The following is a 17,669-nucleotide window of genomic DNA, read 5'->3' on the forward strand; positions in this document are numbered from 1 at the left end:
TCCTGAGATTTGGACTTAGGGCAGCAGGTGTTTCAACCACTTGGGCCATAACCCAAACACTTTATTGCTTTATTTTCCCGGTAGTGTCTCCCATTTTTGCCTGAGGCTCAATTGCACCAGGATCCTCCTACATACTGCCTCCTAAGTAGCTGTGATGACAGACATGTGCCACCATGCCTGGCCCATTTGTTGAGATGATGGGGTCTTGCTTAGGGGTTTTGGCCTGCTGGCCTTGAACTATGCACCTCCCTATTTGCCTTTTTTTTTTTTTTTTTTTTTTTTTTTTTTTTGTTCTGGGGTTTAAAATCAGGGCCTAAACCTTGAGCCACTCCACCAGCACTTTTTTTATTCATTTATTCATTGTTTGGGTCATTTCTCCCCGCTTCCCCCTCTCCCACTCTCTCCCTCCTTCCCTCCTCAGTTCCCGGCAGGTCCTATTCTGCCTTTATCACTAGTTTTGTTGAAGAAAAGAGACATGCATAATAAGGAAGACAAAGTGTTTTTGCTAGTTGAGTTAAGGATAGCTATCCAGAAATACTTCTAGCATTGTTTTCGCATACACGTGTTATGACCCATGTTGATTCATCTCTAACTGATCTTTACCCTGGTTACTGATCCCCTTCTCATGATAACCTCTGTTGCTTTAAGGTTTCTGTATTAGCTCCTCTGGAGTGGGGACATCAAACGCTTTCGTGTTTTGGGTTTTCTACCTATTTCTCTATCACCCATATGTGCTCTCCCCTTGTCATGTGGTCCCAGTCCAACCACATTGGTGCATTTGCCCTAGATCTCATGTCCACATATGAGAGAGAACATATGAGCTACTCCACCAACCCTTTTTTGTGATGGGTTTTTTTCGGGATAGGGTCTTGGGAACTATTTGCCTGAGTCTGGCTTCGAACTGGGATCCTCCTAATCTCTGCCACCTGAGTAGGATTACAGGTGTGAGCCACTGTTGCTCATCTCCAATCTCTGTCTCTTGAAGATCTGGGATTATAGACATAGCCATTGTGTCCAGCTTCTTCTTTTAATATTGGGAAAATGCTTCTGTAACACATAATTTTATAGTCTTTAAGAGTTGTGTTAGTCATAGCGACTTTGTTTTATCCTCATCTTATTGTTTTATTCATTCCCTTTATTAATATTTAGAATATCTGAATCATATTGGTATTGCTAAGTAAATTTTGCCTGGTACTGTCTGTGTTTCCAGCTTAACTTAATGTAAGTTCTTTCATTAGTCTCCTTTGGAGAGAGAAAGGAATGGGAAGGTAAATACAGGTGATAGGTATTTGAAGTTGTGAGATATGATATAGACCATAAATCAGTGTTTGTATTACAGGTAAGCTTGTGCAGTTTCCCAAGCTGGGGCTGCTTTTTTCCCATCTACCTTAATCCCATGTATTAAAAATATCATGGAAACTGGTCACGGTGGCTCATACCTGTAATCCTGCCTACTCATGAGGCAGAAATTGATTGGACTGCAGTTTGAGACTAGTCTGGGCAAGAAGTTCATAAGACCTCATCTCAACCATTAAAAGGTAGGCATGGTGGTGGCACCCATGTCATGCGAGCTAAAGCAGGAAACATAAATAGGAGAATCGCAGTACAGGCTGGCCTAGGCATAAAAGCAAGACCCTAATTGAAAAACTAACTAACGAAAAAGGGCTGGAAGCATGGCTCAAATACTAGATCACCTGCCTAGAAAATGCAAGGCCCTAAGTTCAAACCCTAGTATAGGAAAAATAATTCATGGAGCCTGATGTGATGCATAAGTGTAATCCTAGCACACAGGAGACTGTGTACCCATGTATTCAAGGCCAGCCTTGGCTACATAACAAAACCCTACCTCAAAAATAAACAATAATAATAATAATAGAATAAAAAATATGTCAGGGATTTTAATTTATATTTCTAAAACAGAACTATCTGTCATTACAAAATAAGTGATGTCTTTTGCAAAATGTAACACATTTTCAGGAATTAGTTTTGCCTCCCTTCATCTTTAGGGAGTAACTTCATAGTAGAGACTAATGTTAACAAAGAAGTCCAATGACCATTTCATTGATCTTAACAAGGAAAAGATAATCTGAGAGGATAGAATATGCATGTATTTTATCTAAATATATGTAAACAAAAGAAAACAGAATCTAAGGACACAGAGAGAAGGGTGTAAGCAAAGATGCAAGCATATTCCATATAATTCCAGAAAACTGAAATATGGAATTGTCAGATTATTGAACAGGAACAGCATGCCTAGTTTTTGAAGCCCCTCGATAATTGAAAGCACTATGAAAAAGATACATCATGAAACTAGATTTTACATTTTCCTTTCTCTCACACCCTCATGCTTTTTATTCCTTGTGTTTCATGATTGCACCTAAGCACATGAGTTTTCCTTTCCCTGCTTTCCCCATAGCTAGACATTAGATGGGATCAGCACCAAGCCAGGAACACTCTTTTCTCCAGGACCCTGTTCTTTCTATCTAGTCCAGTACATTAAGTATCTCATCTGTTAAGTGACTAGGCACTGTGGCCCATTAGGGGCTCACAGTCTAGTGAGAGAAATGTCATTTTAAAGTAAATTATGGCATTACTAGTATAGTTATTTAAAAACGGAGCTTAGGGGAGGGGTGAGGATAGGTAAGACACCTAAAAAATTAGCTAGCATTTGTGGCCCTTAACGTAGAGAAACTAAAGCAGATACCTTAAAAGCAACTGAGGCCAATAGGAAAAGGGGACCAGGAACTAGAGAAAAGGTAAGATCAAAAAGAATTAACCTAGAAGGTAACACACACGCACAGGAAATTAATGAGTCAACTCCCTGTATAGCTATCCTTATCTCAACCAGCAAAAACCCTTGTTCCTTCCTATTATGGCTTATACCCTCTCTACAACAAAATTAGAAATAAGGGCAAAATAGTTTCTGCTGGGTATTGAGGAGGTGGGGGGGAGAGGGAGGGGAAGGAGTGGGTAGTAGGGGAGGGGGTGGGGGCAGGGGGGAGAAATGACCCAAGCCTTGTATGCACATATGAGTAATAAAATAAAAAAAAATAAAAACGAAGCTTAGATACTGAAAACATTTCATAACTAACTCAGAGGGTTAAACTTTTGAGGGGAAGGAGCAGTTCTGGGGGTTGAACCTGTGGCCTTGCATATGTAGAGCAAGCACTCTACCGTTGAATTATATCCCCATCCTTAGAGTTAAAATTTCTATAGCATTTTTTTATAAATTATAAGTTATTTTCTCATGTAATCCTAGGTGAATGATTATAGGAAGTGTTCCAATAAACAATAAATGGCAACCTGCTTTATAAGAAGCTTCCTGCAAGCTGGGCACTGGTGCCACATGTCTATAATCCTGTCTACTCAGGGCAGAGATCAGGAGGGTTGTGGTTCAAACCCAGACCCAGGCAAATAGTTCAAGAGACCCTATCTCGAAAAAAACTTTTACCAAAGTGGGCTGGTGGAGGGGCTCAAGGTGTAGTCCCTGAGTTTAAACCCCAGTACTGCAAAAAAAAGAACAAGCCTCTTACTATATTTAATTAGACAAACTTGGTAGTTACAAACTGTCATCTAAAAAATAAACCAAAAAAGCCAGGAACTATGGCTCATGCCTGTAATTCTAGCTACTCAGGAAACAGATCAGGAGCATACCAGTTTAAGGTCAGCCCAGGCAAATAATTCATGAGCTCCTATCTCAAAAATACCTAACACAAAAAAGGGCTGGCAGAGTGTCTCAAGTGGTAGAGCACTTGCCTAGCAAGTGTGAAGTTCAAACCCCAGTAGCACAAATAAATAAATAGATACGCCAAAGCTCCTGTCCTTCTCAGATCTGCCTTGCATATATACTGACTTATACACTTATAAATAATCACCTCAGTTATTACACTGCCTCAGTTGACAAAAAGACTGAAATATGTTGTATTTAGAAATACATAAATCATACCAGTAATTTTTTGTTTGCAATAAATGAGCCAAAGGGAAAGTAATTAAGAGATTGCTTATATTTTGAGAGGACTAGTTGCATTTCAGAAACATGCTTTATAAGCAAGATCTAAAAGTTTATCATTAACTTTTTTTTATCATTAATTTTTAATCACAGAGCCAAGGATAGGGAATAGAGACAAGATTAAAGAACTGAGGCTCTGGAGCCAAAAGGCATGGGTTAGAATTTTAACTTTCTGACTTGCTAACCATATAACCTTGGGCACTTACTTGAATTCCTTTTACTCATCTATGAGACAGGGATGATGAATGACAGTACCTTCTTAGGTTTTTAGGATGCTTTAATGAGATAATCCACATAAAGCACTGAGAACCTGCTACATGACAATAAGCACTCAGCAGTGTTTAACCTCATTGTCACCATTACCGACATCATCATGAGAAGTTTTATGCTGGCTCTATTTAAGAAAATCACCAAAATATGCAATAGATCAAGTGGACCTAGTAGATGTCTACAGAACATTTCATCCAACCTCTACACAATATACATTCTTCTCAGCAGCCCATGGAACCTTCTCCAAAATAGATCATATCCTAGGGCACAAAGCAAGCCTCAGCAAATATAAGAAAATAGAAATAATACCATGCATACTATCTGACCACAATGCAGTAAAAGTAGAACTCAACAACAAAAGTAAAGACAAAAAACATGCAAACAGCTGGAAACTAAATAACTCATTACTTAATGAAGAATGGATCATCGATGCAATAAAAGAGGAAATTAAAAAGTTCCTAGAAGTCAATGAAAATGAAAACACAACCTACCGGAACCTATGGGACACAGCTAAGGCAGTCTTGAGAGGAAAGTTTATAGCCATGAGTGCATATATTAAAAAGATTGAAAGATCCCAAATCAATGACCTAATGATACATCTCAAACTCCTAGAAAAACAAGAACAAGCAAATCCCAAAACAAATAGAAGGAGAGAAATAATAAAAATAAGAGCTGAAATCAACGAAATAGAAACCAAAAAAACCATACAAAGAATTAATGAAACAAAAAGTTGGTTCTTTGAAAAAATAAACAAGATCGATAGACCCCTGGCAAACCTGACTAAAATGAGGAGAGAAAAAACCCAAATTAGTAGAATCAGGAATGCAAAAGGGGAGATAACAACAAACACCATGGAAGTCCAGGAAATCATCAGAGACTACTTTGAGAACCTATATTCAAATAAATTTGAAAATCTAAAAGAAATGGACAGATTTCTAGATACATATGATCATCCAAAACTGAACCAAGAGGAAATTAATCACCTGAATAGACCTATAACACAAAATGAAATTGAAGCAGCAATCAAGAGTCTCCCCAAAAAGAAAAGTCCAGGACCTGATGGATTCTCTGCTGAATTCTATCAGACCTTTAAAGAAGAACTGATACCAACCCTCCTTAAACTGTTCCATGAAATAGAAAGGGAAGGAAAACTGCCAAACACATTTTATGAAGCCACTATTACACTTATCCCAAAACCAGGCAAAGACACCTCCAAAAAGGAGAACTATAGGCCAATCTCCTTAATGAACATTGATGCAAAAATCCTCAACAAAATAATGGCAAATCGAATTCAGCAACACATCAAAAAGATTATTCACCACGACCAGGTAGGCTTCATCCCAGGGATGCAGGGGTGGTTCAACATACGAAAATCAATAAACGTAATAAACCACATTAACAGAAGCAAAGACAAAAACCACTTGATCATCTCAATAGATGCAGAAAAAGCCTTTGATAAGATCCAACATCATTTCATGATAAAAGCTCTAAGAAAACTAGGAATAGAAGGAAAGTTCCTCAACATTATAAAAGCTATATATGACAAACCTACAGCCAGCATTATACTTAACGGAGAAAAATTAAAACCATTCCCTCTAAAATCAGGAACCAGACAAGGATGCCCACTATCTCCACTCCTATTCAACATAGTACTGGAATTCCTAGCCAGAGCAATTAGGCAAGAAGAAGGAATAAAAGGAATACAAATAGGTAAAGAAACTGTCAAAATATCCCTATTTGCAGACGACATGATCCTATACCTTAAAGACCCAAAAAACTCTACTCAGAAGCTCCTAGACATCATCAATAGCTATAGCAAGGTAGCAGGATATAAAATCAACATAGAAAAATCATTAGCATTTCTATACACTAACAATGAGCAAACGGAAAAAGAATGTATGAAAACAATTCCATTTACAATAGCCTCAAAAAAAATCAAATACCTAGGTGTAAACCTAACAAAAGATGTGAAAGACCTCTACAAGGAAAACTATACACTTCTGAAGAAAGAGATTGAGGAAGACTATAGAAAGTGGAGAGATCTCCCATGCTCATGGATTGGTAGAATCAACATAGTAAAAATGTCTATACTCCCAAAAGTAATCTACATGTTTAATGCAATTCCCATCAAAATTCCAATGACATTCATCAAAGAGATTGAAAAATCTACTGTTAAATTTATATGGAAACACAAGAGGCCACGAATAGCCAAGGCAATACTCAGTCAAAAGAACAATGCAGGAGGTATCACAATACCTGACTTCAAACTATATTACAAAGCAATAATAATAAAAACAGCATGGTACTGGCACAAAAACAGACATGAAGACCAGTGGAACAGAATAGAGGATCCAGATATGAAGCCACACAACTATAAGCAACTTATCTTTGACAAAGGAGCTAAAAATATACGATGGAGAAATAGCAGCCTCTTCAACAAAAACTGCTGGGAAAACTGGTTAGCAGTCTGCAAAAAACTGAAACTAGATCCATGTATATCACCCTATACCAAGATTAACTCAAAATGGATCAAGGATCTTAATATCAGACCCCAAACTCTTAAGTTGATACAAGAAAGAGTAGGAAATACTCTGGAGTTAGTAGGTATAGGTAAGAACTTTCTCAATGAAACCCCAGCAGCACAGCAACTAAGAGATAGCATAGATAAATGGGACCTCATAAAACTAAAAAGCTTCGTTCATCAAAAGAAATGGTCTCTAAACTGAAGAGAACACCCACAGAGTGGGAGAAAATATTTGCCAATTATACATCAGACAAAGGACTGATAACCAGAATATACAGGGAACTTAAAAAACTAAATTCTCCCAAAACTAATGAACCAATAAAGAAATGGGCATGTGAACTAAACAGAACTTTCTCAAAAGAAGAAATTCAAATGGCCAGAAAACACATGAAAAAATGCTCACCATCTCTAGCAATAAAGGAAATGCAAATTAAAACCACACTAAGATTCCACCTCACCCCTGTTAGAATAGCCATCATCAGCAACACCACCAACAACAGGTGTTGGCGAGGATGCGGGGAAAAAGGAACCCTCTTACACTGTTGGTGGGAATGTAGACTAGTACAACCACTCTGGAAAAAAATTTGGAGGCTACTTAAAAAGCTGGACATCGATCTACCATTTGATCCAGCAATACCACTCTTGGGGATATACCCAAAAGACTGTTACTCCAGAGGCACCTGCACATCCATGTTTATTGCGGCACTATTCACAATAGCCAAGTTATGGAAACAGCCAAGATGCCCACCACTGACGAATGGATTAAGAAAATGTGGTATCTATACACAATGGAATTTTATGCAGCCATGAAGAAGAACGAAATGTTATCATTCGCTGGTAAATGGATGGAATTGGAGAACATCATTCTGAGTGAGGTTAGCCTGGCCCAAAAGACCAAAAATCGTATGTTCTCCCTCATATGTGGACATTAGATCAAGGGCAAACACAACAAGGGGATTGGACTATGAGCACATGATAAAAGCGAGAGCACACAAGGGAGGGGTGAGGATAGGTAAGACACCTAAAAAACTAGCTAGCATTTGTTGCCCTTAACGCAGAGAAACTAAAGCAGATACCTTAAAGCAACTGAGGCCAATAGGAAAAGGGGACCAGGAACTAGAGAAAAGGTTAGATCAAAAAGAATTAACCTAGAAGGTAACACCCACGCACAGGAAATCAATGTGAGTCAATGCCCTGTGTAGTTACCCTTATCTCAACCAGCAAAACCCCTTGTTCCTTCCTATTATTGCTTATACTCTCTCTACAACAAAATTAGAGATAAGGGCAAAATAGTTTCTGCTGGGTATTGAGGAGGGGAGCGGGAGGGGGTGGAGTGGGTGGTAAGGGAGGGGGTGGGGGCAGGGGGGAGAAATAAACCAAGCCTTGTATGCACATATGAATAATAAAAGAAAAATGAAAAAAAAAAAAAAAAAGAAAAGAAAATCACCAATACAACTATAGTACTATAGTATGTTTTTAAATTGGGAAGCCATGATGCCTGTGTGATTTCTATTTTAGAAACTAGAAAAGTGAAGGATCCACTATATCCGTATTGTAGATAATACAGAAAACAAAATTGAAAGATCCATTTCACTGGATGCCTACCATACTAGTTTCTTTTTTTTGGCAGTACTGGGGTTTGCACTCTGGGCCTTGCACTTGCCAAGTAGGCACTCCACCACTTGAGCCATGCTTCCAAGCTTTTTTCTTTCATTATTTTTCAAATAGGGTTTTGTGTTTATGCCCAGGCAGGCATAAATGGGATCCTCCTATTTACTCTTCCCACATAATTTGGCTGACAGTCATGCACCACCATCCCCACCTTTTTATTGGTGAGATGGGGTCCTATGGACTTTTTGCCCAGGCTGGCCTCGAACTGTGATCCTCCCGATTTCCACCTCTCAAGTTGTAGGATTCCAACATGAGCCACTAAACCCAGCCATACTTGATTCTTTAAATGTGCTATCTCATTATGGAGATAATACTATGTCCCCTTTGTTAGAGGTGCCATTTTCAATTTTACATAAGAACCTCAGAATAATTAAGTCATTTACCCAATGTCACATAAAATAGTAAAGTGATGGAGCCAATTTCTCATCCAGCTATCTAAAGCTCCAAAGCTCTTACTCTCACTCTGATCCAAGGTACCCCACTGACGCCATCCCTGAGTCCTACTTTAGCTCCATGTGAGGTAAACTATGTTTATTTCCATGTCAGTTGGCCATCCATATAAAGAAAAGTATTTTTTCAATAACTTAATTAGGGATGAGTCTTATTTTTTTTTTAAATACAGTATAATTGGTAAATGCCAGCCAAAAACAGTAGTTGACTCAAGAGCACATAGAACATAGTGCTGGTGGTATGGTGAACTTCACCAGGAAAAGGCAATGATGGTTATTTCTCCTATCTGCTCATGCTTTAAAAGTGTGTGAGATTGAAAACAGCATCATTTGCAAGGTTTAGAAAAAACTTTTTCTCATTAAATTGTCTTTCAAATTTTAGGTTTCACTGCCTCAAGGTTCTCAAGGAATTGCCCATCAAACTTATCAACAACCTGTTATGTTCCCTAATCAGTCTAATCAAGGAACTATGCCCACAACAGGAATGCCAGTTTACTACAGTGTCATTCCACCTGGCCAACAAAACAATTTAAGGTAAGTATGACTAAGAAACCTAATCTTGTAGATGCTCATTGTTTATCAAGATTATAGTCTGTTGCTAGTTTTGAAGTTGACTAAAGAGCTAAGAAAATAACAACTCATTTTCTGATACAGAAGAGAAAAAGTATTATACAGTCTTTTTGTTTGTTTCTTTTTTGTGACACTGGGGTTTGAACTCAAGGCTTTGCAGTTGCTAAGCAGGCACTCTACTGCTTGAGCCATCCCTCCAGCCCATGATAAAGTCTTTTTCTGATATTTTTTAAACAAACAAAATCTGTATAAGCCAACCAATCATATGTATAAACTAAAGGAAAGTCAGATCTATCCTCTTCCTAAAAATTAGGCCAGTCTCCTTTTAATCACCCAAATGAACTAATAGTTGACCATAGGCCTTGGAGTTTAGAGCATGGGCTTGTTAACATCTAAGGGTTTTGTAGGAAATTTAGGAAGATTGTATTTCATGTATATAACCTTAGCAACAAAGAGAGGTATCTTAACTCTGAGGTGCTCATTTTTGGATCAATAAGGGGAGAGGGGTATAGAAGAGAAGTAAACCATAGAAACTCTATGTTAAAGCAAGTTGTGAAGTATTACAGCTGCTTCTTTTGTATTTTAGTTAGATTGGAGTTTGAACTTAGGGTCTTGTGCTTACAAAGCAAGCACTCTACCTCTTGAGTCATATCTCCAACCCCTCTAACAGCTTCTTAAACTTAAAAGGCAGAAGCTTCTCTGGCAAGCCTAATCTGTTGTAAAAATAATAATCTTCCCTTGATTTGGGTCTCTAAATACAGTGTTGAGAATTTATTACAAAATTTCATTTCCTCTCCTAATACCCATGTAAGGTTACTAGAGAAGCATCAGGGATCTTTTTAAGAATGGAGACCTAAGTTAGAATCATTCACAAGAGGTTGTTGTCATCCAGTTATGGTTACAGATGGCATTTAGGAAAAGAAAAGAAATTGACATACCTTCTTTCTCTGCCTTAGAAAATGGAAGCTTGTTCCAATTTTGTCAGGACTCCCTTAAGAGGAACTCAACATGTTTCACTTGCTTTCCTTCTCTGTGACTGCCAGTATTACATTGCATGTATGAAGATGACAAGTCTTTTTTAAATGGCAAATTAGCTTAAATCTTGCAGGCAACCAAGGAATTTTTTTCTGTATTGATACCCAACTCTTTTTAGGTAGAGCTGTTACACAGTGAAAACAGAAGTGTGTACTGTGTTAAACTTCACATTTGTTTTTTGAGTTTAAATTCTGTGAATAAGACAACAGTACTCTCAGTCTGAACCTCTTTTTCTAATAGATGTGTTTTTGATCTAAAATACCAGCCCAATTTCTGAAATATCAGTTAAGAGTCAGAATTCTTTGCTAATGTGGGTGAAATGAAAGGGGAGGAAATTGCTAAATTAATCAGAGGAAATTACCAAAGCAGTCATTCCTATGTGAGGCAGAGACTGAGAAAAATAGGTACATAGTTCAGTAACTCACTTGAGACCAATAGTAACTGTTTTCCTGAGTTACTTCCATAGGCCTTCTTGCTGAGGATGGGCTTTTATTGGGAAAGTCAAGTCTATAAGAACCTGTATAAAATGACTTAGATTTTAAAACTATCCCGTGTTTGTTAAGTTTGTCAATCCTTTGAAACAAAAATATCTTGTGTACTTGACTTCTAAGGAGTTACCTCTACAAGTCTGAGTAGAAGTGAGCAAGCAAAATCTGTACCCCTCTCTACAGTCAGCCTTGTTTTATGCAGGATGAAAAAATCCAAAAGCTGATTTAAGTCATTGCTAATGACTGCTTTGGAAGGAGCCATAGTTTTAGTCCTTGGGCCTGTTCCTATAAAAAAATGTAGAGAGCTAGTATGGCCTGAGGAATAATCTAGAGCACAGCAACTAAAAGATAGTGAGGTTCCCCAACAACCTCCACATTGACTCTTAATTAAAAAGTCTGGAATTACTCACATTTAGGACTGTAACCCAAAGTAGGCAGATAAACTTGAAATAAGCTAGTTATGTGTTGATAGTAGTGATTGGTCTCCGTTTGACAAACTATCATTGGTGTGTTCCAACTATAGATTGCCAGTGTGAAAAATGGAATATGTATTCTGTGAAATGTGTATCCAGGTACATTATGGACAAGTTATTTGTCAATAAGTCATGTCCTGTACAGAGTTAATGAAGGATTCCTTTGAGTGGGAAAAAATATTTGTAATTAACTAGCAGCATCTTTCAACATACAGTAGAATTCTTAATAGAAAACTTTATTTCTGCATCTGGAAAGTGTAGACAAATCACTATAATATTTCAAGTTTATTGGGACCATCACTTAAGGTTTAACTGTGGCTATTTTTTTCTTAATCTAGCCATTGAAGTACTATCTAAACACTAATATATAAAGGCCAGTCCTTCATATATCTAGATTTAGTAGCTTATACAGATTATATTTTATCTTATATATTCCAGTGTACTTACATGAAAGGCAGAAATTATTCTGCATACCCAAATACCTAGAATAAGCCTGCCCTAGAATAGGTGCTTGGCAAATCCAAACCGAATGAACATATTTCTTGAGTGGCAAAGGCAATCCTGCATACATGTATATGTACATATATGTAATTAATTATTGACCTTAATTTTATTTTGTTTCTATAGACTGTATGCATTTTAATTTTTCACTAGTTTTTTAATTACAAAATGAGTAATGTTGACATAAATGAGTATAAAATATGTAAAAGAAAAGCTAATCATCATACCTTACTCTACCCCCAACCCCCAGATAACCAGCATTCACAAACTAGCTACTCTGCATTCTGTCACAATGGCCCTGTTCCCTATATAATACATGCATAAATACACATACAGGAATTGGGTGGTTGGTTTTAGTGAAATTCACATTATTTTGCATTTTCCCCTTAATAATGTATTGTGAACATCAGATTAATAAACATTAGTGTAAAATGTGCTGTTTTTATTTATAATTTCTTTGTGAACTTAATTTTGTATAAATAACTTCATGTCTTACGGAGAGGTTTTGTTGGTGTACTACTGCTACCTGTAGTGTTTCCCACACAGATATATACTAGAAAATTAACTCATGTTTCTTTCCTGGTTCATATCTTTCCCCACTTTTCTTCTTGTACTTAATTATATACTAACATAAGTATGGTACGGAAATGTGAGCAAAATTGATTAGCACATACATGTGAAAATGAGTGAATAGAAAAATTTACATGTAAAATGTTTATAGCTGGGCACTGGTGGCTCATGCCTGTAATCCTAGCTGCTTAGGAGGCAGAAATCAGGAGGTTCACAGCTCAGCCAGCCCAAGCAAAAAGGTTTTAAGACTCTTACCTCAAAAAAACCCTTCACCAAAAAAAGGGCTGGTGGAGTGGCTCAAGGTGTAGGCCCTGAGTTCAAACCCCAGTACCACAAAAAATACAATAAAATGTCTACAACTTGATTTTGGTTTTTTTACATGTCATGTCTGATGTGAGAGACTTTAGTCCATTTACATTTAGTATTAAATAGGCTGAATTTTTTTTTCTGCCAGTCTATATTTGCTTATTTATTTTATTGAACTGTACTTGTAACTGCATGACTGATTAGTCAATCTTCTGCCATTTTCTCAGATGTATGCTAGTATATCTGAGAAATGTCTCCATATTATGCTATCTTCCTTGAGGCTCTTCATCATGAAATCTCACTGATCTGATAACTGAGCTTGTGTTGATCTAAATAAGCTAATTTTTCAGATAACTGAATTTTATGCCATTAGGTATTACTTATTGGTTAGCAGGAGATCCTTAGAAACAAGATGAGCTTTATAATCAAAAACTCAGGTCTTGCCTGGATGACCTTAGGCCAGTTGCTTAATCTCTCTATACCTTAAAACTAAAGTTCTTACTTCTAAGTATCAAGACTTCTCAAGCATGATTAAGAGGAAGTACCTTGTCTAAAGACATGGTCTCTTTCCTTGTTATCAGTTATTATTAGTGTAGCTGCTTTAAATCTGCAGTGGAGTTACTAGAACTGAGGTTTTATTTTATTTTTTTTTTTTTTAAGAAATGAGTCATATCCTGGATCTGGAGGAATCTTATGGAAAAGAAAATAAAAATGAGAGCAAAACAAAAACAAGTGGGACTACATCATAGCAAAACAATTAACAGAGTGAAAAGGCAGCCTGCAGAATGAGAGAAAATATTTTCAAATTGTACATCTGATAAGTAATTAATATCTAATATATTTAAGGAACTTCTATAATTTAATAGCAAATAAATAACTGCTTTTTTTAAATGAACAAAGGACTGTTAATAGAAATTTCTACAAAGAACATATACAAATGGCCATCAGGCATATGAAAAAGATACTCAGCATCACTAATCATCAAAGAAATACAAATCAAAACCACTGTGAGATATCACCTCACATTTATTAGAATGACTGTTATTAAAACAAAAATGATAGCAAGTGTTAGAATTGTAGAGAAAAGGAAACCCTTGCACACTGTTGGTGAGAATGCAACTTAGAACAGCTGTTATGAAAAACAGTATTAAATTCCTCAAAAGATTAAAAATATAACTACCATATGATCCATCTTTTCTAAATACAAATATTTTTACAAAAGAATTGAAGTCAGGATCTCTAAGAGATGTTTACAGTTCAGCCTTTTCTTTTCTTTTTTTTTTTTTCTTTTTTTTTTTTATTCTAGTTCAGCCTTTAAAATGAAGGAAATCCTAGCCAGTTGGAAGTGGCTCATGCCTATAATCCTAACTACTTGGGAGGCTGATACTGAAATGATTGTGGTTTGAGGCCAGCCTGGGCAAAAGGTTAGTGAGACTTCATCTCAACCAATTGCTGGGCCCAGTGGTACGTGCTTTTCATCCCAAACTACAATAGGAAGCATAAAATAGGAGGATTACAGTCCAGGCCAGCCTGGGAAAAAAGGAAGGCCCTATCTCCAATATAACCAGAGGGGAGGGGAAAAAAGGGCTTGAGGTATGACTCAAACAGTAGAGTGCTTGCCTCATAAGTGTAAAGCCCTGAGTTCAAACCTCAGTATCACCCAAAAAAGAAAAGAAGTAAATGCTGCAGTGTGTAGCAGCATGGGTAAACCTTGAGAACTTTGTGCTAAGTGTAATTAGGCAGTCACAGGATAAATACTTCCTTAACCCACTTATGTGAGATATCCAAAATAGTCAAATTCATAGACGCAGAGAGTGGAATTGTAGTTAATAGGGATCAGGAGAGGGGAGTGGGTAACCACTATTCTAAAATTTCAGTTTTTAGTTTGTGAGCATAAATCCCTGAGTTCAAACCCCAGTCCCACTACCCCACCAAAATAATTTAAAGTTTCCATTTTGCAAGGTGAATAAATTCCAGATACCAGATATACAACATTGTGCATACAGTTAGCAATACGATAACATACACTTAAATTTTTGTTAAGAGGGTAGATCTCTTGTTAAATGTTCTTAGCACAGAGCCAGGTATAGTGGCATAGGTCTATAATTCCAGGACTCAGGAAGTTGAAGCAAGAGGATCACAAGTGTAAAGCCAGCCTGGATTATATAGTGAGTTTCAGCCCAGCCTTGAGCTACCTAGAAGAGACTCTGTGTCAAAACAATAACAACAACCAAAGTTCTTACCGCAATATGGAGAAAAGTGGGGGGGAGGGGGGAGATTGTCCTGTCCGCAAGGAATTTGTAACATCAGTAGGTCACATGTCTTTAGTACTTACCTGGTTCTACACTATGTTCCAGATCATCCCCCAAAAGCAAATATGAAATGTGGAATAAACCTTAGAATGTTTGAGAATATTTGTACTTAAAGTAAAAAATATTTTTATTTTGGGTGTTATTCTCAATTAAATCAAATATGTAAGATGTAGATTTCTTTTTTTTTTTTTTTTGGTAGTACTGGGTTTTGAACTAAGGGCCTACATCTTGAGCCACTCCACCAGTCTTTTTATGTGTTGGGTATTTTTGAGATAGGGTCTCACAAACTATTTGCATGGCCAAATAGTTCTCTGCCTCCTGAGTAGCTAGGTTTACATGCATGAGCCAAGATACAGATTTCTTTTTTTTTTTCCACACACGTTCACCTGAGAAAGACACAGATTTCTACAATGTAATCCTAGTTCTGATTTATCTATCTTTTCTGTGTAACCTAAATATACATCATTGTTCTTATCTGATATGCCAAGCCAGTACTTCTCCAGAGACCCTACTGTGTTAATCAGACTTTTTTTTGTCACTGTAATAAAATACTTGAATGAAACAAATTAGGGAAGGAAAGACTTATTTGGGCTCAGGGTTTCAGAGGTATCTGTTCATCATGACTAGGAGGGCATGGTAAGTCAGAAGCAAAGAGAGAAGGAATGCCTGAAATAATGGGCTTTCCCTCAGCCTTTTGAATGGTGCCACCCGCAGTTAGAGCAGGTCTTCTCCACTTAGTTAATCCTCTCTAGAAAATCTCTTGCAGCCAAGCACTGGTTGCTCAAGTTTGTAATCCTAGCTACTTAGGAGGCTGAGATCAGGAGAATCAGTTCAAAGTCCAGGCAAATACTCCAAGAGTCCCTATCTCCAAAATAACCAGGGCAAAATGGACTGGAAGTGTGGCTCAAGTGTAGAGTGTCTGCTTTGTAAGTGTGAAACCCTGAGTTCCATCCCCAGTCCCACCAAAAGTAGGAAATTTAAAAAAAAAAAGAAAAGAAAACCCCTGTAGACATACCCAGAAGTATGCTTTACTAATCTTCTAGGTTCTTCTTAATCCAATGAAGTTTGCCCATGACAAGTCTACCCTTTGTCAACTTGACATCCATTCAACTTGACACCCAAGCACATATCTGTAAAACATAACATTCTACCCCCACCCCCAAAAGATTCATGTCCGTCTCCTAATGGAAAATACATCTCCAAGAGTGCGTATGTTCTTAACAGTTCTAACATTGTTCAAAAGCCTAAATTCAAAGTCTCCTCTGAAACTGAAGGCCAACTTTTAACTGTGAGACCCTGTAAAATCAAAAAGAAAATTGCATCCAACATACAATGGCACATTGTATTACCTTTAAAAAGGGGAATATAGGAATGTTCAAACCAAATCCTAGCAAGGCCATCATTAAATCCTGTAGATCTATGTCCAACATCCAGAGTGTATCTGGTGTCATGATGTAAAATCCAATACACTTGGGCAGCTCTGTCCCTACAGCTTTGCAGGTTGTAGGCTATATGACCTCTCTCTTGAACTGCCTCTGCTCCTTGCATGTAGCTTTACTTAGCATACATTCCACATTCATGGTATCTCTACCTTCTTAGGAACTCCACTACATTATTAGCTTAACCCTCACAGCATCCTTCATCACCCTCTGAAGGGCTACCTTAGGGATCCTGACTCTGCTCCACACAGCCTGGCTTCCCAATCTCCCTTTGAAATGTTGGAAGCCTCCATGATCATGTGATTCTTGGATTCTGCAAGAATCCTGCAAAACCAGAATTACAAGGACTGTGCCAAGGTCTGCCACCCACGGGAGCAATAACTGGGCCTTCTTAGACCATGGCTGCCCTGTTCTCTTAAGTACCCGGGCAACTGAATGCCAGGAAATACTTCTCTAGGCAGCCCTGGGTTAGCAGGGGCCCCTAAAATTCTCTTCTCAAAGCAAAGTCTTTGAAATGAGTGAAAACCTTTATATTCTTGTTCCTGCCATGAATGAAGTCCATATAATTCCTGAGATGCTGCTGCAACTGAAGGCATTTTGCCTATTTTCCCAATACTTGACTTCATACTTCTTTTTTTTCTGGTGGGAGTGTGGTTTGAACTCAGGACTTCATGCTTGCTAAACCGGTGCTCTGCTGATCATTTTATGGCAGCCAGAAAGGAAGGAGAGAAAATGCCTATGCTAAGAGCTTTTTCCCCATTTCTTCTACCTAAGCCCATAGTTTAGGACAGATTACTGCTCACATTCAGGGCATGTCTTTATGCCCACATTCAGAGGATTAATTAGTTAATTAGTTAATCCTCTCTAGAAATGCCTTCACAGATACACCCAGAGATGTGCATGCATGCACTTACCAATCCAATCAACTTCACAATCAAGATTAACCATCACACTTTTTAGGGGATTAAGTAAATTTATCCTTCTGTTCACATCACTAACTCTTTAGTCTACATTTTTACAAGAAAGCTTAGCTGAGAAATTAAAATATCACA

General features: G+C 37.6%; 1 protein-coding gene across 8 annotated transcripts in view; it reads left to right on the forward strand.

Annotated features, from left to right (window-relative positions):
- The window catches only part of R3hdm1 (R3H domain containing 1), a 110,624-nt gene that overhangs the window by 65,393 nt on the left and 27,562 nt on the right, over positions 1 to 17,669 (forward strand). For all 8 annotated transcript variants that reach the window (XM_074070630.1, XM_074070632.1, XM_074070633.1 and 5 more), the window contains one exon: positions 9,306 to 9,457. In XM_074070630.1, the coding sequence (XP_073926731.1) occupies positions 9,306 to 9,457 (152 nt within the window). The remainder of the gene's footprint in view (positions 1 to 9,305; positions 9,458 to 17,669) is intronic.

This window comes from Castor canadensis, chromosome 4 (assembly GCF_047511655.1).
Source record: "Castor canadensis chromosome 4, mCasCan1.hap1v2, whole genome shotgun sequence".
Classification (NCBI taxonomy): Eukaryota; Metazoa; Chordata; class Mammalia; order Rodentia; family Castoridae; genus Castor; species Castor canadensis.